General features: G+C 35.6%; 1 protein-coding gene across 1 annotated transcript in view; it reads right to left on the bottom strand.

The window, feature by feature from the left end:
- Positions 1-13,170, bottom strand: part of LOC149802463 (uncharacterized) — a 70,289-nt gene extending 57,119 nt beyond the window's left edge. The window contains exon 1 of the mRNA XM_089951701.1: positions 13,013-13,170. Within this exon, the coding sequence (XP_089807827.1) occupies positions 13,013-13,061 (49 nt within the window). The 5' untranslated portion in view covers positions 13,062-13,170. The remainder of the gene's footprint in view (positions 1-13,012) is intronic.
- Between the last annotated feature and the right edge of the window lie 14,379 nt (positions 13,171-27,549).

The raw sequence follows: 27,549 nt of genomic DNA, 5'->3' as shown, positions 1-27,549 counted from the left end.
TATATATATATATATATATATATATATATATATATATATATATATAACCTTATCTTGTATGTATATACCTTAACAGACTACGAGTACGACTGAAACATGTCACTTAACTTACCTGACAAAGCTGAATCCTCAATAAAATGTTGAAAAAGAAAGTAATTCTTGTGTATATCGCTCAACGCTATTGATATCAATTGATATCATGGAGGTATAATTTGGCCTGAGGGGTATGAATTGGCCTAGGCCATAATATACCCGGGTATAATCTAGCCTAGGTCGCTTTAACCCCAGGTATACGCCGGACTAGGGGTATACTATTGCCTGTTACACCGGAGCTACAATAACTGATGTCGTCGAGTTAGGAAATAAATTAAAATTTCCAATAAAAGTAAAAACGTTAACCAGAGAAATTTTATATGAATTAAAGAATAAATCCAGAGTGGCTCCCGTTGAAATTATTGATCATAATGCTCACGCTTGGACCTGCGCAGTCACAATGTTTCCTCGAGATAGAACTGGAGACATGTTTGATTTTATTCACGAAATAAGTAAAAACGATCATGTATCAGTATGGCTATTTAAGAGTTCAGATATTCAATTTGTACGACCTAACGGCGAAATATGTCGTAAAGAATCTCTTCATGAAGAAATGAAAAATCTTGCGCAGAAACCTTCAACAAAGAATACTGAGCAATTACTAAACAATTGTTATACAGTTCCATCTGTTGCAGCTCACTTTGCAAGAGAGAAAAATTCATAGAAGCCAACACGATTTGAATTTCTCGAAGACGTACAATTAAGTTGCTGTGAATACGGACACGGTTGATTGTGTAATAACAAGTATGACCACAACGACGTTATCTCGGTTGATATGGTAGCGTGTTATCCTGGAAGTTTTCTTGGATTGGTGGAGTGTTCTGGATATTTTAAAAGATTTGGACACCCCACAGACGAGATGACAAGAGTATCTATAAATGGACCACTACCTGATTTTGATCTAACCGGATTCGCTTTTATTCGTATTGTATCATTCAAGTTTGCTAAGGGTCTTCATCCAATCCGTTATGTTTGGTTTGGTAGACACTTTTCAGAAAAACGCTTGGCACCAATAGCTTTATTACGATATATGATTGATTGTAAAATATTAATATCGTTGATTGTAACTGAGGCAGTTATATCATATCGGAAGCAGACCGAAGTTTGGTTACCACCACCTGATGATGATAAAACCGCAAAAGATCTCGGTAGAAGAATAATCGGTAAATTTACTCAAGGTGGAGCATATGATAACTAACGACATTATGCACAATTAATTCTAGATGATGCTGAATATGATTTTATAATCGATGATGCAATAGCGATAAAAATATTTGTAAGTCGAGAAAACGCTAACTTATATGTGTCACAGAATTGTATATGATTTATATCAATATATGTGATGAAATATGTACTCAGGTTTCGTTGCCACGTACAGCGTCACCCGAGGGTGGTTTACTTTTTCGGTTCTAGTTATTTCGAAATACTGAGCGCAACCCAACCCATGCTGCATGTGCGAATTGCCTGCAGTGAAAACTTAAGTACCTAGCTGCGCATATCTGTCACAGCTAGTATACATATAGATCAAATTCTCTATATACAAATTACACTACGACGAGTCTTGTCAGAAGGCTTACCTCTGTACGGGAGCAAATCTTCATTTGTAGACGTATTGAAATTTAAGATTGTATTCTTTATCATTATTCGTTTTATATGACATAATTGTTTCATATATTAGATGTTTTAGAATTTATTCTAAATTCTACAGAGAGTCAATACCTAGGTTATACAATGCCTTGATATTAGAAATACTATAGTCTGGTTCGAGTTAGCTCTTTGTTGTAACTGAACAGACAGATTGAATTTAATTATAGGCTGCATGCATTGAACGATTAATATAATGGGTAACGAATTCATGTGCACGCATGCGGAACATATATCAATGCAGAAGTTCTTAACCGTATCATATGTACTACACGGTTTAGTTGTTATACTTTTAGCTGCCTTATATATGGTTTGGTGATGTGGAGTCACAGAACTCTGTGTGGTTTCTTGTGACGTGTACGCTGTGTCTGGTGACGTTGGTTCGGAAGAGAGTACTGGTGTTCTCAGTGCGAGGGACCAAGGCTTCGCGACCATCGGGTCTGTGTTGAATGTAAGGACTCTCGAGGGATCCTTCAACAGACAGAGAGGGGTGGACCATGCGTGGTGGCTCCTTGACCATTGGCTAGAGTGGGTGGAACCAGAAATACATCTTGGACGTCAAATGGGCGCCACGATAGTTATATATTACGTGTTTCATGCTATTTTATTTCACTATTGCTATCTGAGCAAAATTACATGCATTCCCATTTCAATATCGTTATATGAACGATAGATTCATAATTTCATGCATTCCCATTGCAATATCGTAATATGAACGATCGGTAGATTCATAATTTCATGCATTCCCATTGCAATATCGTTATATGAACGATCGATAGATTCATAAAATCATATATATTCCAATATCACTTGATGAACTGATTAAATTGATGAGTTGATAGATTGATGAATAAATGAGTATTATCTTGATAAGTGCATAAATCACATGTTTTGGTCACCCTTGGTGTTTAATAAGACCTTGTTTATATTGGGGTGTTGATCATATAATTTTATTTGTTGATCGGTGATAGGACGTTATTCACGTTTGTTTAAAATTCCATTCGTAAATTCATCTTTGAGTTTTCTCGTTAAGTTACTTGTTGTTGATAGTTACATGTTAGAAACTTTACCATTTTCCTTATCTTTTTGAATATAATGGTGTCAGATTTGTTCATATTTAATTTGTGTTTATAAATAAACTTCTTTATTAACGCAGTTGCTTTAGGCGTCTTCACTAATTCAGTCCTAACCCGGCTTCATCTTGTGACAATCTGACGGAACACGGTTAGGTACAATTATTGGTTACATTGATGATTAGTCACCTCAGTTTACTCATTTAAGATCCTCGATGCTCGCTTATGTTTCTATAAATTTATTATCGATAATAAAAAGATTCCCTTGTACCGCGGTCAGAGTTGCAACGGATTCGTTTTATATCGAAAAAGAAATAATACAGAATTACTGACTCGTTTTACAAGTATTGATGCATCATGGGGCAAATGGAGAATAAAAGAAGAAATGTTATATAATTATTCTGAATCCGCAGATGTTGAGATCAAAGATATTTGTTACAAAAATAACCAGAAAACAGAATTATCGTCTGCGGCAACCGTGTATGATCCAGTATCCCAACACAAGACGGTCTATCTAAACGGGCCGGGAGGTTCTGGTAAGACAACTCGGATGATTCAATTATTTCGACAGAATTCAGATGATATGGTTGTTTTAACACCTACACACAGACTCGCAAGAGAAATGAAGCAACGAGTAGTTCGATCATGTACTTATCATAGCTTTTCTCGAAACAAGGGTGATACATAGACTCCTGACCGAATGGGAGAGAAATATATTCCAAAAATTATTATTTGGGATGAGATATGTACAGTGTCGCTAGATACATTAAAAATGTTTCCCGTTGGCTGTGATTGAAAAATACAGCTGTGATAATGTGCTGCGATCACGGTCAACCACCACCGTTTGTTGGACCATCTCCACATGAATGGCTAAAGAATTTTGTAGATTATTACGAGGAGATAACTGATGATCACATATCTCTTGGTGCAGAATTAAGGGGGGTTTAAAAAATTAATCAGATACAACCGAATAAAATTGAATGTGAAATAATGTGTAAAATAATTTCGGAAACTACAATGAACGACTTTCTACAAGTGTGGAGACCAAATGATTTGATAATGGCAAGTAGAAAGATAGTTCGTGATACACTTCAACAGCGGTTATTTGAAAACCATAAAGAAAGGTTTTCAAATCTACGTGTACCATTGTGTTATAGACCAGTTGATACACGACGACAGAATATCGACGTTCATATACCAGGACAGACTGAGAAACAGAATCTCGTATTAAATGATGTTGTCGCAGTTGGTGTCAATGTTGTTGAGGATGCGCTGAGGACGGGTAAATCACCGTGGACGTTAGGATACGCAATGACAATTCACTCATCTCAGATATTAACCAGTTTGGATTGTAGATGATCGTGTCGAATGGTCAAACTTAGTTTATCTTGCAGTGTCTCGAGTCAGAAGAATATCTCATAGACGCTACAGAAACCATCAATGATGTTATTGACAGCGATATAGTAAGAAAAAAATTGGCCGGTTATAAACAAAGTGACAAAAAACAAACAAACGCGACTTTGATCTAGATGTTGAATTTGTCATAGCGCTGAAGTAGCAGCAGAATAATCACTGTGCGAGCTGTAATTGTGTAATGTTGCAGTACTCGAGTAATAATCCAAGACAATTTACCGTAGATAGAAAAGATATTAGTCGCGGTCATACACGTGAAAATACAATGTTGATCTGTCTCGAGTGTAATCGACGTAGGGGTGCTAGTTAAGTGATCGCGGTGGAAATTGCGTGTCTTCGAGAATTACTTGCAATTTTCATGTGTAAATCAACGTTGAGGAGCAGATGAATCTAATCTGTAGATTGCAGGTCTACCCGTGGATCTTACCATGCTGGAAATTTTGTGTGTTGTAATACTCCAGACAGGATCAGTTGCTCTTTTTTTACCACCTTCATGTTGACCGGGTTCATATAAATATCTTACTGTGATAGTACCCAGCACTGGCTGCGCTGAAAAATCACGTCGTTGTACAGGTATATGCGCGCTTGTGATTGCGTTAATAGGTTTCATGTTGCTTGTTCGAGTAATTTCATTATTGAGCGCAGCTATTACACTTGGCATTTTTGCAACCCACTCGCGAGATCTAGTATCCTGAATTATTTTCTTTGCGTATTGGTATCCAAATAACCGCTCAGCAAGTGTTCGATTAAATCGCTCAATAATTGCCTTATCGCGGTGAATTGCTTTATGTCCTCGTCGTATTTTAACGTGTTGTTGTTTCATCAGCGATGATACTGCGCCCTGAAATTCTTTGCCAGGATCAACCTGTAGCAGCTGTGGACATCGTAGACTACCACGTCGATAAATTCGTTTAAACGCAGAATCTACTTCAGCAGCTGTCTACGTTGATAATGGCTCTGCTTCTTTATATCTACTTGCAACATCAACGACAGCTAACGCGTATTTGTACGTTACTCGACGTCTTCCAATTTTGATAGTATCATGTGGTAAAAATAGAATATCAGCCTGATGAACTTCATTAGGTACGCTGACATCAAAATGCGCGTATTGTATTGTTTTACGCGGTGGTAGATAAATTTGCCGTATTGCCTGTCAGGGTAACCATTTTTCAGCAGTAGAACGTTCGACACCTGCTGCTTCAGCGAGTTTACTAATCGCTGCTCTACCTTTCCTGTATCCTCTTGGGGAATGATAAATCGACTCCATTATTTCAATAATCGGATGATTACTTACCAGCTTAGGAAACTCCGTTTTCCAATACAAGCTTACCCTTCATTGCAGATCTCACCAACCAATTTGCTAATGATTCTTTGAAAGATTTATTTTTGATGGAATTTAGCGCGTGAATTAATTTCACATCTGCGATATGCCTATACTGTAGATCTTTACTTTTATAAGCATCCACCACGAGCATGACACGCTTTATCAATAGCATTTATTGGATATTCACCTGCCTTTGGTTGACCTTGGCTATCAAGTCTGATATCAAGTCGAGTTCCAGGACCACAGTAATTATATTCTGGAAGGTGTTTTTCTCCTGGGTACGTCGCCCACGGAATTCCTGGTAGTTTGACTAACTGGGCGGCAATATCACCTCCTCTTTTTTAAAAATATTGTTTGGATCAGAAACAAACTTAAATTTCTTTGTACCGCATTGTTCACACTTACCTGTAACTGCTGATCTGTAATAGTTGTCAGTGTACTGGTCCGAATGATTATCATAGGTCCATCTGGATCTGGCAAGACGCAACTGCTGCTTAATTTGATAATGAGGTGGCTCAAGTGGGATAAGTTGTACTTAGTTGCACCGTCAGTTGAAGATCAATGATGCTATGATGTACTTAAAGACTTTAATGAAAACACAAAGTTGTTGGATGAACGCGGTGATGATGTTATCGAGTTTATTACTGATATCGATGAAGCGCCGTCCATAGATGACCTTGATGGATTTATTAATAATTTAGTTGTTTACGATGATGTAAGGCTGGATAAGCAATCAAATCCCGAGGCAGGCATAAAAACACAGACGTGATTTATGTAACCCAGCGGTATACACAAATCCCTAAAGTGATCAGGGATAATTGTAATATTTTAGCTGTGTTTAATGGAGTTGATACTCACACGTTACGAAATATTCATCAGACTTGGTGCAGCGGTGATATGGATATAATTAAGTTTAGAAATTTATTTAGTCATGCTCAGTTATTCACGTATGGTTTAATAACAATACACTTACATGACCCACGGTCACGATATCGAATCGGTCTTGATAAAAAATTTAATAGCAGCAGAGAGGGCGAAGTTTTCTACTCGGCACTCGAGTGGTAAATCCTATTTTCGCTACGAGTCTCCAAGCACGTTCATTTCGAAACTTTTTTTGCCATTTCCAGGAAGGCTTATTATTTGAAATAGAGAGTGAGTCAATTAGAGTATGTTCGCCCTCTCCGCTGCTTGTTCTGAGAATTAAAAAAAGATGACATTGCCCTACATGCAAATAATTAGATGCAAGGAATACACAAGTAAATAAGTAATTGGATGCACGGAAAATGCAAGGCAGCCTGCATCAAATTATTGGATGCGTATAACACAGAATTGAACAAAGTTTCAGATTCAGCTGGTAACCTTTGGACATATGTTGCCATATTTGTGAAGAATTGAGTACACATATGAGCGTACCCTTAAAGCAGCAAAAATGTGTATCATGTGCTATATTAACAATGCGACCCACTAAAAGACGTTGTAGCACATAACAATGGGGTCCACAATAAAACGTTGTGCATAGCACATTACAAGTGGGACCCACTATAAGACGTTGTAGCGCATTACAATGGGATCCACCATAAGACGTTGTAGCACATACCAATGGGGCCCACTAGAAGACGTTATAGCACATTACAATGGGACCCACATAAGCATGCACTGAGCTCAAAAGCCGGAGATTTTCCTTAGAATTGTATCTTTCGTACTCTTAAAGCAATAAAGATAAGTATTAAGTACTATATTAACAATGTAAAGTGGTTATTAATAGAAATGGATGAGATTTCATTACAACGTTTTACAAAACAACTGGAAAAAATTAAATGCTACAGTGTACACTGAAAGAAATAAGAAATGTTACTCCATACCTGCAAATAAACATTTCAATGCATCACAAAGCTATTTGTCTTCAGTCATTTGTTTTATAACATGTCAGTATGTCATACAACTACTTGTCTTGATTCATTTATTTAATACCATGTCCGTACATGACAAAACTTCTTGTCATGAGTCATTTCTTTAGTATCTGTACATCATAAAACTATATGTCTTCGGTCATTTGTTTAATATCGTGTCCGTACATAAAAAAATGTTTTCAGTCAGTCGTTTAATATCGTGTCCGTACATCACAAAACTACTTGTCTTCAGTCATTTGTTTAACATCATTTCAGAACTTAGCTTATGCATATGCACATGTATTAAAATGGAAGGGAATGGTGATTTAAAAAGAACGAACACCAAAGTTTTCCTCCATAATATAGCTGCATTTTGAATCTACTGCTAGTCACTGCCAAACAAATCAAGAATGGCCTAAAATAAACAAACGCCTGTGTTTCAATAGAGAACTTTCACTCCAAAGTTCGTTTCAGAAAACTTCGAAAATCTTTCATAGCTGCAAGTAAAACTGAATGTTTCTGAAGATGGTATGAACTAAATAATTTGGATGAATCTTCATGTGATGGCGACCAGAAGCGACTAATACAATACAAGCATAGATATTGTAAGTTTATTATTTCCATACGTAATAGCCATTCGCTTTTAGTATGTTTTACTATATGTTTCCAGGCGCCCGCACATGCATATGATTTGTTCTACTGTATCTCCAGGCGTCAGCACATCCTTTCGTTTTGTACTACTTTATTTATAGGCCACAATTTTACTTACGTTTTGTAATACGATATTTCCAGGCGTCAAAACATGCCTACGTCTTGTGCTGATGTATTTCAAGGCGACACCTGCTTACGTTTTGTACTACTTTATTTCAGGGCGACACAGCCTATGTTTTGTACTACTGTATTTCAGGGCTACATATGCTTACGTTTTGTACTACTTTAGTTCTGAAGCAAGCTTGATTGTAAGCTTTTCTATTGTATTATTTTAACAAATCCAGGTTCAATTTTTCACAATTGCTTTTCTGTACCACCGTTCTTTCACTTTTGTATTATATTCTGTTTTGCATTTCTACCTGTTTTCACTACTGCATGATATTAAAATATTGCAAATATATTAGCTCACTTTGTAACACCTTTGTTTGCATGACTTCATTGTCCACTACTGTATCTTAGTTTTAACAATTAAAAAAATTTACTAGAACACTTTTTATTGTAATTACTTTATTACTTTTAACGGTTAGAACATATTGTTAATAAAACACCCACTTATTTGAAAACACTCAAAAATACACATATAAAAGTAAATTCCACATCATGAAACCTCATATTAATAATGCTTATAAAAGTATTCATAAACCACAGACTAGAAAGATATAATATAAATGCATGATACAGTCTGATCAGGCCAAGTGTTGGGTGGGTGGGTCCAAAATTTCAAAGGGGTCCTGACATTGTTTGAAAGGTTACTAAAGCAAAAGTCTTTGTCCATCTACTCAAAGTTTGCATAATACCCAAAAAACGTGCGCTGTCAAATTTCAAGTTAGCAGTGACTGCACGTTTGTGTCTGTGAACGTCTTATGTGTATGCAATTTAATTATTTGTTTGTTAGTTGTTTTTTTTTTGTAAATTCCATTACTAGATATCACAAGGTAACTTTGTCTACTGGATTTTACATTTTCTTTCTCACCAATTTAGTTCAGTTCTGCTTGACCTGACTGTTATAAGATAGAAACAGTGTGTCTAGCTGCTGAACCTGATTCAGAGCCAGTAAGAGTTCTGGTAAGAAAAAAAACTTTTTTTAACTTTTTCATTCTTCCCAGAGTAAGAACCACTGATTTCAGTTAAGGCCATACTGGGATTACGTGATGTTAGGCATTTAAAATGCTTCTATTTTGTTCAGGAAGGGTAACTATGTGACCCTCATATTGGAATCTCTTTTGCGTCTTAAATTAGTGTGTAACTGTTTTCTGGACAGAATTTGGGCGTTCTGGCTCTAAACCATTGACAATTAAAGGTGTTTTGTTGTAACCAGTTTGAGTTGAAATTTTATTTTATAGAATACAAGTGATTCGTTTCCCTGGAAATATATAAGTGCTCATACAGATATTCTTGGATAAAGACATTCATTAAAATGTATTCGGAATTCAAAACTGAATTAATTAGGTCTGGGATTCAACAAGGAACTGTTGAAACAACTGCACTTTGAAGGTTGGAACAGACGTCATCGCCTTCTATTTAAGATTTCATCGGAACTTGAACTCAGATTCATTAAGGACTTTTTAATAATAGGACTTCTTTTTTTATTCTTGGATTAACTTCGGATTTGATTCGTAAAACCCCAGTTCTTGTTTCATTTCTCACCTGACATTCTAGGGAAAAAATTATTTGTTAAATTTTACAAAGCTTGTTGTCTTCACTCTTTTCTGCTACGTTTTGTAAGAGTCTAAATACGTAAGAATATAAGAATTCAAGTGTCAAAACACATAAAAAACCCACAAATTAATAAACACACGAATTACAATTCATATAACAAGAACAATTAAAACACTCTAAAAAATAACTTTATCCAACAAGTTACAATTACAGGATTTAAAAACATTCCATGAAGAGCGATAAAATACCTACACACTGTTCGTCTTTTAAAATATGAGTATGATATTATTTGACCACACCTGCGTGATCAATGCTATTTTGGTTTGGATGAGCGTGATTCGCATAACTTCTACCATGAAAGCAATAATACATTTCTTGTACAAATAAACAAAGAATGTATTTGGTAAGATGTGTTTGGTAGGGTGTGTGTAGGATGTATTTGGCAGGATGTGTTTGGTAGGATGTGTGTGGAAGATGCGTTTGGGAGGATGTACTTGGTAGGATGTGTGTGTGTAGGATGTGTTTGGTAGGATGTATTTGACAGGATGTGTTTGGTAAGATGTGTTTGATAGGATTTGTGTGTAGCACGTATTTAGTAGGATGTGTTTGGTAGGGTGTCTTTGGCAGGATGTGTTTGGCAAGATGTGTTTGGCAGAATGTATTTGGCAGGATGTGTTTAGAAAGATGTGTTTGGTTTGGTAGGATGTGTTTGGCTTGGTAGGATGTGTTTGGCAGGATGTGTTTGGTAGGATTTGTGTGTAGCATGCATTTTTTAGGATGTGTTTGGTTGGGTGTGTTTGGCAGGATGTGTTTGCAGGATGCATTTGGTAGGATGTATTTGGCAGGATGTATTTGGTAGAATGTGTTTGGTAGGAGTTGCGTGTAGCATGTATTTGGTAGGATGTGTTTGGTTTGGTAGGATGTTTTTGGTTTGGTAGGATGTGTTTGGTCTGGTAGGATGTATTTGATTTGGTAGTATGCATTTGGTTTAGTAGGATGTGTTTGGTTTGTGAGAATGTGTTTGGTTTGCTAGGATGTGTTTGGTTTGGTAGGATGTATTTATTAGGAAGTATTTGGTTTGGTAGGATGTGTTTGGCTTGGTAGGATGTGTTTGGTTTGGTAGGATGTATTTGGTAGGATGTGTTTGCTGTCTGACATGCTCTTTCTCGTTACATTTATAGATAAGGTACATCATACTTATAGGAGCAAACACATAAATAGTATTACTAATGCTGGATCGTCTTTACTCATAATTTGTTTTTCTTCTTGCAATTTCCTTTTTCTTTTAAGTTGTCTTAGATTTCCTCTTACACCTCTAAATATGACAAATCATATTCTAATATATCTAATTGTATTATCTAATGCTTTGATATTTTTCTCTAAACGACAAGTTGATATTTGATTTGTCTCATTTTCAATATTTATAAACCTTGCCTACAGGTATTTTATATTTAATTTGTTTATCTCATTTTCACAATTAATAAACCTTGCTCACAATTATTATACACACTTAGTAAGAGTAAAACTTTCCTGTTGTATGATTTTTAGTAAAACAAAAATATAATTTCTTGCAATCTGTCTTGCAATCATTTGTATTGGTTGTTAATCTACAGTATATTTATTAAGGGAAACATTGTGTCCCATTGAACATTGCCGGCAGAAAGTTGGCTTCTGCATTCTAGACGGATGAAATGGAAGATCTAGTAGGAGGTACTATTGGAAATTGCTAGGTATGTAATTAAGTATTCACTACATATGTACATCTATGCACAATTGTGAACATTTTACCTGAAAGGTATACATAAACACAGTTGTGTATATTTCACCTGAAAGATACATATAAACACAGTTGTGTGTATTTCACCTGGAAGGTACTTATAAGTATAGTTGTGTACATTTCACTGTAGTAGAACTAATTTAGAAATAGTTGTTTTCCTATTGTTTATCTCTCTTTACAGGTTGTCTTTCGTTGATGTTGTATTAATTCTTGTAGCTTGATTTTTTTATGTGTACCTTGTTAGCATGTGTTTATGACTGTGCTGTTATTTCATTTTTACTTTTCGTTCTGTTTCGTTTGGACCATTATCGTTTTTTTATTACTCTATTCACTGTCTTTAATGGACACAGCGAAATATAGCTTCATAAGAAGAGGACAAGCGATTTTAAAGAATAGCTCAGACTTTCGATAAGAAATATCGGGGCCCCTAATGGCTGAGTGGTCTAAAACTCTCAATTAGGGATCACTGCCATCTCACCTCTGCGTGGGTTCGAGTCTCGGGCTCGGCCAATGTTGGTACGTGAGAAAGCTTGCCAGTAGCTTTCCGTGGTTCGGTGGTCTTTTTCGGGGTTTTACCGGGTTCTTCCTCCACCAGTTATACTGGCCACCATGTGTGACCTATATTGTGCTGAAAAATGACATTAAAATCAACAAGAGCAAGAACTGGCTCATCGCGCGTGAGCACGTCAAACTGCATTAGATACCCGACAAATATGGTAACAGATATCCGTAGGTTATTATATTAATCTGAAAGGTTCTTCACTTTTGCGTTCCGGACGCCCAATAATTTTATGCTGAACGCTAGAATACTTTAACAGTATAACTTTCTATAGATTGTAGTGTGTAAATGAAGGGTATCCCCAATTTCTTACCTGTTGGCATCCAACATAATTGTTGTATAACATATCCTGTATGCGTTTAACATATGCTTTTCCAGAGCAACATTTTAAAACTTTTACAAAGGTAGTCGAAGCTGCACACGAACTGAGAAGCAAGACTTATTTAATTTTTGTAATTAAAATGCTTGTTTACGAGTATGTTAAAATATTCTGACCAAAACAAATTGTCACGTGCAGTTTCATATGTTAGAAAAGCCAGGTAAATGAAACCATAGTCTCTTTAATGATTTCTGATTTGTACCCTTAATGCTGTTTTAGAAACAAAAACATGATTCATTTACAATATACTGCCATAATTTAAATTTCACGCTGTGTCCTAAGTTTTAAAACTTATCTCAATGTTTCATTCAATCTGCTGCAGCTGTACAGTACTCTTGACAAATTTTCAAAATAAATTTAAATAAAAACTCTTCGGTGAGGCTTTGTTCAGGCAATATTAACAGATCATATCTGCCTCTACGTAATCAAAGATCCATCACTGAAATTGTTCCAGAGGAAAATATTGTTGATTCAAAAATAAAATATCTTACCTGTCAGATACAAGGAAACAAGACACAGTGCTTGATGCAATTTCATCATGAAACTTTGCGTATCTTGCTAAAGACACGAGTTGGAAATTACATCCAAAGGTCACTCAGGCAAATATATTTCTGAAATGATATGGTTGAACCATGTGACATTATTATGGATAAAACACGCCCATCGTACTTTACCAACACGTTTTGGCGCTCTACCCTAGAACAAAAAGAAGAAGATAAACATGAATTCGGGACGATATTTGTTGGGTGGATAGTCCCCACTAATGGCTATGGGAACGGCCTGCACTGGCCTGTTTATTAATGTTGTGACAATATTAGCAAATCATTTTCTGCCAAGGAAGTTCCGCAACCCACTGGCACGCAGGCTACAGGAAATAATACGGTAGATGTCAAAATCAAGTAATAATATCCAGCGATAACTAACCAAATAATTATCCAGTTTGACTGTGCTGCCCTACCTAGAGGTATAAACAAATTAAGTGAAACAACCGGGTTGAGAGAAATATGACAAATGAGTGAGATGAGAAAAAAATTGAATATGGTCTTTTATATCTTATTTGATCCTTTCTGCTCAAGCTGAAATATAAGGGAAGGAAAGACTCTCAAATAACAGTTACCAACGAAGCAATATATACGTTTTGTTATATTTCATTTCAGGACACGCATTTTCAGATAGAACCGCAGATGAAGACGCCATAGATGTAATATGTAAAATGAAAATATTGTAACATGTAATATACAACATGTAATATGTAATATGTGATATTGTAATATGTAATATGTAATATACAACATGTAATATGTAATATGTGATATTGTAATATGTAATATACAACATGTAACATTTAATATTATCCTTTGCGTCTAGATCACTGATATTCTCTTTATTTTGAACGTAGTAGATGTCTAACTCCAATTTCTGGACGGGTCGGTTGCCGGGCGGTATTTGCTATTCTGTTACTTAATTCTTTATTCTGTGCAGTATTTTATCGATAACCAAGAAAAATTAAATGTAAGTAACATTTTACTCTTTTGCGATGGGAAACACTAGTACAGAATCCAGGATAAATAACATTCGTGTAGCAACCACTGTGTTACAACTAATGCCAGCCTACTGTAAATATATATTTCCTCACAATATATCCAACACCCCGCTGAGAGAGAGAGAGAGAAGATTTTAATAGCTTCTGAAGATATTTTGGACAGCGCTGTGTTTTGTAAAATGACATTGTCATGAAAGATGTCTGTCAATGTCGATCATGTGAATTTGTTCTCTTAAGAGTATCCTCCCCGAATGGTAAATATATTCATTGTAGCGTTTTGTCTTTGCTCTTTTGTTATTCTTTTTCCTATGGAGTTGATGCAATTGAAAACTTTCACCTGGATATTATATATGAATAATGATGGGTTATTGTGTAAAGATTACATGATATTATATGGATATTGGTGGGATATTGTGTAGCGATTACATGATATTATATGGATATTGGTGAGATATTGTGTAACGATTACATGATATTATATGGATATTGGTGGGATATTGTGTAACGATTATATGATATTATATGGATATTGGTGGGATATTGTGTAAGCATTACATGGTTGTATATGGATATTGGTGGGATATTGTGTAAGCATTACATGGTTATATATGGATATTGGTGGGATATTGTGTAACGATTATATGATATTATATGGATATTGGTGGGATATCATGTAAGCATTACATGGTTGTATATGGATATTGGTGGGATATTGTGTAAGCATTACATGGTTATATATGGATATTGGTGGGATATTGTGTAACGATTATATGATATTATATGGATATTGGTGGGACATTGTGTAACGATTATATGATATATGGATATTGGTGGGATATCGTGAAAGCATTACATGGTTGTATATGGATATTGGTGGGATATTGTGTAACGATTATATGATATTATATGGATTTTGGTGGGATATTGTGTAAGCATTACATGGTTGTATATGGATATTGGTGGGATATTGTGTAAGCATTACATGGTTGTATATGGATATTGGTGGGATATTGTGTAAGCATTACATGGTTATATATGGATATTGGTGGGATATTGTGTAACGATTATATGATATTATATGGATATTGGTGGGACATTGTGTAACGATTATATGATATATGGATATTGGTGGGATATCGTGAAAGCATTACATGGTTGTATATGGATATTGGTGGGATATTGTGTAACGATTATATGATATTATATGGATTTTGGTGGGATATTGTGTAAGCATTACATGGTTGTATATGGATATTGGTGGGATATTGTGTAAGCATTACATGGTTGTATATGGATATTGGTGGAATATTGTGTAAGCATTACATGGTATGAATATTGGTGGGCTATCATTATCATACATTTTCTAATGTTGTTTTATGCATCTTACTAGCATTACAAGCTATTTCATAAGATTCTTAAGTGGTATCTTAACGAAATAATATTGGCTATTTTAAAACGTTTAAAATATTTGGCATAATACACATGATACACATCTGACTTTTGGAATGAATAATTTTGACTTGTTGGCATGCAATACTTATACGACAAGCCTCGACTGTATCTGTGCCATATTAAGGGTGGTGGGCGTGGTTTGATATTGCCATATTAAGGGTGGTGGGGGTGGTTTGATACTGGCCATTATTGAAAGATCTATCATGAAGTTTCAATCTTCATATGGTTTTTACGTCCTTTGAAGACTTTTGAAATATTTAAAATGATTTTTGTCCGTGACATATCTTGCAAACTTTTTAAAACACAACAGAATTGTAATTAAAAGGATTAGTCATAAACTGTATGATATATTTCATAAACTATATGGTATATTTCATAAACTATATGGTATATTTCATTAACTATATGATATATTTCATAAACTATATGATATATTTCATTAACTATATGGTATATTTCATAAACTATATGGTATATTTCATTAACTATATGGTATATTTCATTAACTATATGATATATTTCATTAACTATATGATATATTTCATAAACTATATGATATATTTCATTAATTTTATGATATATTTCATTAACTACATGATATATTTCATAACCTACATGGTATATTTCATTAACTATATGGTATATTTCATTAACTATGTGATATATTTCATAAACTATATGGTATATTTCATTAACTATATGATATATTTCATTAACTATATGGTATATTTCATAACCTTTCAAAATATATATGGCTACAATTCATAAATTATCTAAAACTGTTGATGAGGAATCTAATAAAATGATACTATAGTTTACATGTAATTGTAATTAACTAAGAAGGGCATCTTAAAAGATTGACACGATACTTTATAGATAAAATTTTGTGAAGACATGTGATACATTTAACTTAATCTGAAACCATTTGTGACTGCCATTAGCAAATTAGGACGACAACATGGAATATAACATGGTTCAGGACTCATTTGTGTCTGCCATTAGCAAATTAGGACGATACCATGGAATTTAACATGGTTCAGGACTAAGACTGTCCTATAAAAAGAGACTGTAATAGATTGACACCTTTTCTTCTTTTTTCAAAACTTTGTTTTAATGAACATGAACTAAGTCTTTAAAAATTGATGACAAAGGCCTCCGAAATTTGTAGTTAACCTTCAAACCAACAGATCTTACAAAAAATGCAGAATCTCGAAGGCTATAATAATTTCCATGCACACTCATATATATTTGCATTGCTGACAGCAATCCTAGTATGGGGTCAGTTTCATAATTCTTATTTTCCTGCAAGCACATAATAATATTTGCTCTACTCTCTAATTTTGACGTTATCACCAAAGTACAATTGAGATGATTTATTATTATATGAATTCAATACAATATAAATTTCATCATCGTCTAGGCTGATAAACAGCCCAAGCCATGCGATAACGAAATTTCATCATCTTCGAAGTTGATAAACGGACCAAGCCATGTGATAAAGATACAAAGAAACATAAAAGTTGGTGTGAAAATAATCAATAATTTGTGTTCCAGCTACAAAGATATAGTCCATTTTAATTTCAATTTGATTGTTTGAACGAAAACAATATTAAAAACTTATAAAACTTTTAAAGCTCTTTGAAAGCATACATGCATATATATATATATATATATATATATATATATATATATATATATATATATATATATATATATATATACATACATACATACATACATACATACATACATGGGGCCCCGATTGGCCGAGTGGTCTAAAGCGCTCTCCGTTACGGATCACTGCCATCTCACCTCTGTCTGCGTGGGTTCGAGTCTCAGATTCAGCCAATGTGGGCATGTGAGAAAGCTTGCCAGTAGCTTCTCGTGGGTCGGTGGTTCTTTCCGGGGGCTTTCCCGGGTTCTTCTTCCACCATTAATACTGGCCGCCATGTATAGCCTATCGTGTGCTGAAAAATGGCGTTAAACCCAACAACAACAACATACATACATGCATGCATGCACACACACACACACACACACACACATATTCCCTTGTTGGGACTGGCATTGGAAAGGATGGAATGAATCCAATTAATAGTACTAAAATATGGTCAAAAATAGTACTACCTGCAATGACATATGGATGCGAATTATGGTCCAACTTGAGCCAGTCACAAGTATATGATCTAGAAGTATGTCAAAAAAAAGCTGCAAGAAGAATTATAGGGCTTGATCAGCGCTCTTCTACAGAAACAACAATTAGCAGTCTTGGACTGTGGTCAGTTGAGGGATATGTAGATAAAATCAAATTAGGTTTCTTCAATAAAATCTGCAGAGCTAATGGTTCACTAGCATGGAAAATTATATTCAGCAGTAGAATTCTTGACTTCCTGATGCACGAGAGCGAGAGCGTAGGTTTTGTTAAAGATATATATCGTGTTCTTTTGAAATACCAGCTTAGCGGGGTTTTTTTTCACCTATACGTGAACGCCTTATATTCTGTCCCGAAACCAGTCTGGAGGAGGAATATTGAAACGTCAGTTCACTGCTGCGAAGAATCTTTGTGGAGATCTAAACTTGAAATGAGACCTGAACATTTACATTATGCAAGTGTCCATACTAGTCTTCAACCACTCGATGTCTGAAAGCTTGGTAAATGTTTTCCTAATAAAACTTGGACTTTAGCTAACATTGCCTATTTAACTATGTGTTCAATTTCAACAGAGAATGAAAATAAATGTAAACTCTGCAGGAGATTGACTACAGACAGAGCCAAGCATATGTTGCTATACTGCCAAGCCCTAAACGACGAACATAATACTATGTTTGAAAAAATAATAGATGCAATAGACATTCTAGACTCGCACTGGCTTTTATGTCAGGACAATGACTCATTACTTCATATCCTTTTGGGCAAGTGAGTGGACATCTTTGATTCTGTGGATGATCAATCATGGCAGGCATTCATGTGTGTGGTGGCTGATGGAATAGACACAATGTACAGAAGAACAAATGAACTTGAAAACCATATCTGATATTATGCTTGTTCAGTAAATTAGGGAAATGGACCCATTTCATTTCGATCTTATAAATTATCTACATGTGTTGTAAGTGAGAGAGAACATGATAATCCATATAAATCGTTACAGTCGAATGTAAAGAATTCCAATTCCTTTATTTTCCTCTCTTAATCTATTTTGCGTATATATCTCGTTTGCAACGAGTTCTCTCACTCATGTGTTTAGATATTGCGTTTTCGTTATGTTTCATAATATATACATGCATATGTGTTTATCTGTGTATATGTGTGTATATGTGTATGTATAAATGTGTATGGATATATATGAGTGCATGTATGTATATATGTATGAATATATGTATGTGTGTATATATATGTGTATGTATGTATATATGTGTGTATATGTATGTATGTATGTATGTATGTATGTATGTATGTATGTATGTATGTATGTAGTGTACTGTACGTCAATTAATGCAAAGAAGGCATTCCCATACTTGCCGGAGACTTCAATGGTCAGCTAAGTTCACTGTTTAGCTCCAAAGCAAATTGTCTAACATCAAACACTAGAGGCACTATTCTGGAAAAGTTTCTGAGCGATAGACATTTAGTATCTGTTAATAGTCAATCCATTTGTGAAGGGCCAGATTTTACCTTTTTCTCAACCGATGGCAAATCAAAATCTTTGATAGACCATATACTATTGCAAAAAAGTAAATTCGATTTAGTGGTTAAGGCAGAAATAATAGATGATCATCCTTTGAACATTTCAGATCATCTTCCTGTAAAAATAGAGTTGGTCACACCTTTAGTACATAATGCAACAATGGCTGACGAGCATATCATTCATTCCATAAATTGGAAGAAAGCCTCAGCAGAACAAATAAATAGATATAAGGAAGCAACACGCAATGAATTGTTAGCGCAAATGCATAAAGCAGAACTAGCGACGAATGTCGATATTGAAATTATTATTCAAGACACCGTAAAGATTTTACATGAAGCAGCTTCTAGGTTTCTCCCCATAAAGAGGTTTTGCCCATACGCTAACCCCTATTGGAAACTACTAAACGTAAAAAAGTCTCACACGGAAATGCGGCTGAAACGCAGGGTATGGATTTCTAATGGTAGGCCAAGAGGCTGGGAATATATATCATATGCGAACTATAAGAAAGCGAAGAAATTGTTTGCAAAAGAATTATTGAAAGCTAAAGAAATATACGATAGAGAACAATTTAGTGAGCTTGAAAAGGCTGCAGAGATCAATATTTCTACTTTCTATAAGTTTATACGGAATAAAAGAAATAAACGCGATTACATTCACGAAATCGAATCAAACGGAAAAATTGTACGCGATCACGACTCTATTAGAGAGTTATGGGCAAATCATTTCTCCAGTTTATCACTGCCTGACAATACTTATCTGTACGATGAAAATCATTACCAGATGGTCTTAGCAGAGGTAACAGACTAAAGAAACCTATTCACACTTTGATGAAGTTGTTGATAAAATTCCCACTAGAGACGAAATCAGTAGTGCAATTAGCTCTCTCAATAAAGATAAGGCATGTGGCCACGACGGTATTGTTGCTGAGCATTTACTGTTTGCGGACCCTCCAAGCAGTGCACATTTACTTGAAATTATATTCACAAAAGTGTACGAGGCCGAGAAGTACCCGTGCCACTTTAAACAAGGTTTGGTAATACCAATATTCAAAGGAGGAGGAAAGAACAAATTAGATATGAATAATTACCGCGATATAACTATCATTCCAGTGCTTCAGAAAGTTCTAGAACAAATTATATATAGTAGACTACTTATATTTTCTAAGCAGATTTCTTTTCCAAATCCATTGCAACACGGTTTTAGAAATAATTGCGGTAGTATCACTGCAGCGTTCTGTATTAAAGAATCTATATGCTACTATTTGGATAAAAATACTCCTGTCTATGCTACATTTCTTGATAATGCTAAAGCCTTCAACACAGTTTGGCACAACGGGTTATTCTACAAGTTGTACAGACTTGGCATCAAGACCTGGCGCATCACGAAAGATTCGTTTGAGAGAGTAGAAAGCTCTGTTTTATATGCGGGCAAGCTGTCCAAACGCTTCGATATTAGGCAGGGTGTAGGACAGGGCCGTATCTTGTCTGCCTGGTTCTTTCTTGTAATAATAGATGATTTGATCACGGAATTAGATCACATTTTGCGAGGTCTAAATCTTGTCGATCTCCACCTGCCTTGTGTCTTATTAGCAGATGACACAACTGTAATGTCTAACTCGCATGATTCAATGCAACAGCTGCTTGATACAAGTTCCGACTATGCGAAAAGGTGGAGATTAAGATATAATGCAGATAAAAGTTGCACCATCTTGTTTACTAACAAAAGAACGACTGGTATACCTTCTTTTATGCTCGACAAATCTCCAATTCCGACAGTCAAAAGTAAGAAGTATGCCGGCATACCTCTAAAATACAACTTAAAACCAAACGACGCGATAAAAGAAGCATGTGATAAAGGCAAACACTTGTTAAACTCTTTATATTTTATTGGTATCAGAGATGGAGGAATGAACCCACTAACAAGTCTGAAGATTTGGAAAAGAATTATTCTACCCTCGGTCCTATATGGATGTGAACTATGGTCAGGTATCACAAACTCGAATATAGAAGAACTTGAATTATGCCAGAGATATGCAGCGCGACGTATGCAAGCTTTCGATAAATATTCTCCTACGGAGGTAACGAGTAGTACCTTAGGACTCTGGTCAATGGAAGCGTACATAGATAGGATGAAATTGCTCTTTTTCAACCGATTGTGTAAGGGCGATTGGACTTTTATCTGGAAAAAGATTTTCATTATGCGCCTATGTCAGTATCTGAACAACCCGCTAAAACAGACGGGATTTATACCTGATATTGACAGAATAACTAAGAAATATGGTATGGGAAGTGTTCTTTTAGACTATGCAGCAAGAGTACAAACTGAAGAAAAACTCGTCTGGAATCGACATATTATTGATATTATTCAAAACCATGAAGAAACTACCTGGAGAGCAAATATGGAACTAAGGGGTGATTTAATTCACTTCAGAAACATTCATTTGGACTTAAAACCAAGTAGTATATGGTTTCTTGGGCGTAAATTTCCATCCATGTTATGGCCTCTCTCTGAAGTAATGAAACTATATATCATGCCTGTTGGTAAAGTTATGGTATGCAAACTCTGTGGAAAAGAGACTGACGACAGAGCGAAACATCTTATTTTAGGCTGCGAAATGCTGCTTGAGGAACGAAACGTTTTCTTTGAGAGAGTGATTGACTCTTTAGAAGTGAGAGACGGGGTTAACTTAGTCAATCAAGAAGAAGACATATTGTTGGAGACACTTCTTGGAAGCAGGGTTGACTACATGTCGTCTATTGACGATGATGTATCAGATAGGCTCATGTTGGTGACCGAAAACAGCATAGCTTCATTCTACAATAAAATGTGTGCCCTACTATCAACTAACATGCTCTAACATGATATAAAAAGTAAGTAGTAAATTGACATTAAAAATAAACAATTAAAGGCCAAAGTCTTCTTGTCAAATCCGCAAATTTTGTTGTATGACAGCTGTTTGTGTGTGTGTTTATGTATTTGTTTATGTATTTGTTTATGTTTATTTCCAAGAGATTTCTATATGGTTTTCTGTATTTATATATCTCATTTTGTAAATGCATTAGTTGACGATGTATATATCATGCTTGCGTTCTCGTCTATGATGTGTCTCATAATCCTATGATATGTGTAATATGTATCTTAGCAACCTGATATAATCTTTGTTGAAGAGGTAACTAAGTCATTTAGACAGTCAGTCATAGATAAATGCATGCACGCACGCATACGCGCAAACAAGTATCTATATGCATAAATACATGCGTCATATGAAGAAAAAAAAAACTACATATAGAATTACACTGTTATAAGTTTTTCATTTCATTTTCATTACTATCTCGAACTTAATGTTAAGCATATAACACTATAGATGTATTAACTTTTCGAAATATTATCATCATCAAGCAACTGTTAAAAGATTAGTGCCTTGTTCCGCCAAATGACTGCAGATTTGCATAATTGCAGGTATTGAGATATTTCGTTTTGTCAATACGGTAGCTTACACAGTATTACTATTGTATTTTTGTCAATTTTCTGTTCTATTTTATGATCTTGTATTATCATGAATTTGTTTAACGTGATGTAATCTCTTTTTAAGAGGAAATAAAGTCAGTCAGTCAGTCAGTCAGTCATACATACATACATAACTACATAACTACATACATGCATGCATACATACATACACGCACGCACGCACGCACGCACGCACGCACACACACATACATACATACATACATACACCGACTCTCAGACGTGTTTTTGTTACGGACAAATTGACAATGGACAAACTAACCAAAAGCTACCAGCATAAGTACAAATAAAAATATCTACCTGCATTGCTTGAGCGACTTAGGAACTTTCCTATTTGTTATTTGGTAGTGCTAGAGATTATTCATTATTCTTGAAGGCAAGGATCTAGTTATGTACCAACTCATCTGCCTACCCACTATCTATCTGTCTTTCGTATATGTATTTATCCATCAATTCATTACTCAATCCATCCATCCAGCTATCTAGTTGTCTAGCAATCTTGATAGCTATTTACATATCTGCGTTTCATTATATTGGCAATTTCCATCCAGAATTTCAAATAGTACACGTGTAACTTTGTCATTAAAGGAGGAGCAAAAATCGATTGTAACCATCCTAAATCATCATTTCAAACGACTGGCAAATATTTCAAATAATAATCACCAGGAATTTTTAAAAATGCATTAAAGATAAATAATAAAATACAAAAATATATCATTGCAGATGATTGTTGCATAAGGTATGGAACAGGTATGGTTCCACTGAATTTGCAGCATTTCTACACGACAGTGAGACTGCTTAAGTGACGTTACCTTATATACACGGCACTGAGACCGCGTTAGTAAAGTTACCTTACCTACACGTCAGTGAAACCGCTCTATTGAAGTTGCTGTGTTTCCACATGTAACTAAGGCCGCTCCGGTGACGTTACAACCCTCAACACGTCACAAAGATCGCTGCAGTAGCATTACCTTACTTCTACACGTCACTAAGATATCTGCAGTGACATTACCTTACCTCTACACGTCACTAAGATCGCTGCAGTGACGTTACTTTACCTCTACACGTCACAAAGATCGCTGCAGTGACATTACCTTACCTCTACACGTCACTAAGATCGCTGCAGTGACGTTACTTTACCTCTACACGTCACTAAGATCACTGCAGTGACGTTACCTTACTTCTACAAGCTGCTATAGATAATTAAAGAATTACAAACAGCCTTGTGGCATGTATATTTAATTTTCATTGATTGTTAGCTACTTTTTAAAATATATGTATTTATTTTTATTTCATTCTACTCTATTGAAACATATATGTTGGACTTGACCTTGTCTAACGTCAAGTTCATTTGCTACAAGACCTGAATCATTGATTTTTTAAAATTCGTAGCAAAAGTTTCGCCATATATACCTCTACGGAAATCAGATAATTCTTTCCGCATGTGCACAGACAGCAGCAGAGAGGGTGAACAGACTCTAATTGACTTATCTGTCTAATTGCAAAATAAGCCTTCCTCTGAAAATCGCAAAAGCGCTAATTGACTCACTCTCCAATCGTAAAAATAAGCTTTCCTGAAAATCGCAACAAAAAAAAAGATCGCGGCGGTGACTGGGGGTGCCGAGACAACACACTCGCTGCTGTTACTATCCAAAAATGTTATCAAGACCTATGCCATAACGCGATCGTGGGTCATGTAAGTTTATTGTTATAAATCCATGCGGGGTTGTCTGAGCCTGACTAAATAAATTTCTAAACGTAACTATGTTTTGATTCAACTGCTCCTCAACGTGGATTTACACTTGAACAATTACAAGTAATTCCTGAAGACACACAATTACCACCGCGATCACTTAACAAGCACCTCTACGCCGATTACATTCAAAACAGGTCAGCATCACATTTTCGCGCGTATGACCCATACTACTATCTTTTCTATCCACGGTAAATTGTCTTGGATCATTATTTGAATATCGCCACAACATTATACAATTACAGCCAAATTCAACACAGAGATCAAAATCTCGTTGTTTTGTTTTCAGTTTGTTTATAACCAGCTAATTTTTTTCTTACTATATCATTATTACTTTGACATTTATCAATGGTTTCTGTAACGTCTATGACAATTCTCCGCAGCTGAGATATTCTTCTGACTCGAGACACTGCGAGATAAACTAAGTTTGACCATTCGACACGATCATCGACAATCCAAACTCGCGTATCAGAGATGGTTAACCCTTGAGATGAGTGAATTGTCATCGCGTATCCCATTGTTCATGGAGTCTTATCCGCGCTCAGCGTATCCTCAACAACACTGACAACAACTGCGACAACATCATTTAATACGAGATTCTGTTTCTCAGTCTGTCCTGGTATATGATCGTCGATATTCTGTCGTCGTGTGTCAGCTGGTCTATAGCACAATGGTACACGTAGATGTGAAAACCTTTATTTATGTTTTTCAAATAACCGCTGTTAACGTGTATCACGAACTATCTTTCTACTTGCCACTATTAAATCATTTGGTCTCCACACTTGCAGAAAGTCGTTTATAGACGTTTCTGAAATCATTTTACGCATTATTTCACATTGAATTTTATTTGGTTGTAGTCTGATTAATATTTTAATACCCTTAATTCTACATCAAGAGATCTATGATCATCAGTTACTTCATAATAATCCACAAAATTCTTTAGCCATTCGTGCGGAGATAACCCAACAAACGGCGGTGGTTGTCCATGATCGCCGCACATTATCACAGCTGTATTTTTCAATAACAGCCAATCGAGAAACATTTTTAATGTATCTAGAGACACTGTACATATCTCATCCAAATGATGATCTTTGGAATATATTTCTCTCCCATTCGATCAGGAGTCCATGCGTCTCACTTCCATAGGCAAAAGCTATGATAAGTACATGATTGCACTCCTCGTTCTATCATTTCTCTTGCGAGTCTGTGTGTAGGTGTTAAAACAACCATATCATCTGAACTCTAACGAAATAATTAAATAACTAGCGTTGTTTTACCAGAACACACCGGTCTGTTTAGATAGACAGTCTTGTGTCTGAATACTGGATCATACACAGAGGCATCAGACGATAATTCTGATATCTGATTATTTTTGTAATAAATATATTTGATTTCAATATCTGCGGATTCAGAATAATTATATAACATTTCTTGTTTTATTCTCCATTCACCCCACGATACATCATGACCAGTAAATTGAGTCAGTAATTCTGTATAATTTTTTCTATATAGAATGAATCCGTTGCAACTCTGACTGCAGTGGTAGGGAATCTACTTATCATCGATAATAAATTTATAGAAACATAAGCGAGCATTGGGGATCTTAAATGAGTAAACTGAGGTGACTCACCATCAATATAACCAACAATTGTACCTATTCGTGTTCGGTAAGACAAGTAAACGTTTTCTCGACTTACAATTATATCTCTCTTTGTTGCATCGGCGATTATAAAATCATATTCAACATCATCCATGATTAATCGTGCATAATGTCGCTTATGATCATATGCTCCGCCTTGAGTAAATTTGCCGATTATTCTTCTACCAAGATCTTTTGCGGTTTTATCATCATCAGGTGGTGCTAACCAAATTTCTTTCTGAGGACGGTATGATATAATTGCCTCACTTACAATCAACGATATTAATATTTTACAATCAAGCATATATCGTAATAAAACTATTGGTGCCCAAAGTTTTTCTGAAAAATGCCTACCAAACCAAATCTAACAGATCGGATGAAGACCTTTAGCAAACTCGAATGATACAATACGGGCGAATTCGGTTAGATCAAAATCTGGTAGTGGTCCATTTATCGATAATTTAGTCATCTCGTGTGTGGGGTGTCCAAATCTTTTAAAATATCCAGAACATTCTCCGTAACCAAGAAAACTTCCCGGATAACACGCAACCATATCAACCGAGATGACGTCGTTGCGGTCATTCTCGGTATTCCACAATCCACCGTGCCGTATTCACATCAGCTATGCTGCACATCTTCAAGAGATTTAAATTTTAAAAAAGCGCGGGATCTTCTGTAAATATCTACCATTATTTTCTTTGTCGTTTTTCCAACTGGTGATCTAAATCAATGATTTCTTCTCAGACTGTTGACTTGTATAATTAGATACGACTTTATGAGGTGGCAACGATCATTGTGATACAGCTTCGAGTACAGCAATTTCTTCACAGCCACATATTGGTGGATCGGTTAATGTTTGTGTTGGTAGCGTTGAGTACCAGGTTTTTACGTGAAGTGGTGTGACATAGTTGATAAATTCCTGCGGTGAGTCAAAATAAACAATTCCACGAGGATCAGTTGAGTATGCTACCCAGTGTGTTCCAGGTCCAGTGCTGTTATCGAGGTTAATTATACCTGTTTGGTTGGTGTAGTAACTGATCGCGCATAAAAAAAACACCTCTAATTTTTTTTTATTTTTAGTTGCTTACCAGCATCAAATAAATCAAAATTTGACATCGGTAGAAAACTATAGTTTTTCAACGCAGTGTTCCTAGAAGTCTCAGACTCTTTCCCCGAGGATAAGTTCCTGGACGTATTAAGCCCTGTCCCGTTGCTTTCTTTAATGCCATTCCAGCAGCGGTTCCAACAGCACCTAACGCGGCCGCTTTTGCAACAGCTGGGGAAGAAGCAGCTATCAGCCCTGGTATTGCTGCGAGAAGTGGAAATATACCGCCGGTCTTAGCAGTATCTCTAATGGCACCATCGGAAGGTTCAATTTTTATTCCAGTTTTGGATCGTTTGGCTTTATTAAGGGGTTTAAGCTGGCGTTC

Source organism: Sinohyriopsis cumingii, chromosome 3 (assembly GCF_028554795.1).
Source record: "Sinohyriopsis cumingii isolate HCF-2022 chromosome 3, ASM2855479v2, whole genome shotgun sequence".
NCBI classification, from domain to species: Eukaryota; Metazoa; Mollusca; class Bivalvia; order Unionida; family Unionidae; genus Sinohyriopsis; species Sinohyriopsis cumingii.
This window is presented reverse-complemented; position numbering and strand designations above follow the sequence as displayed.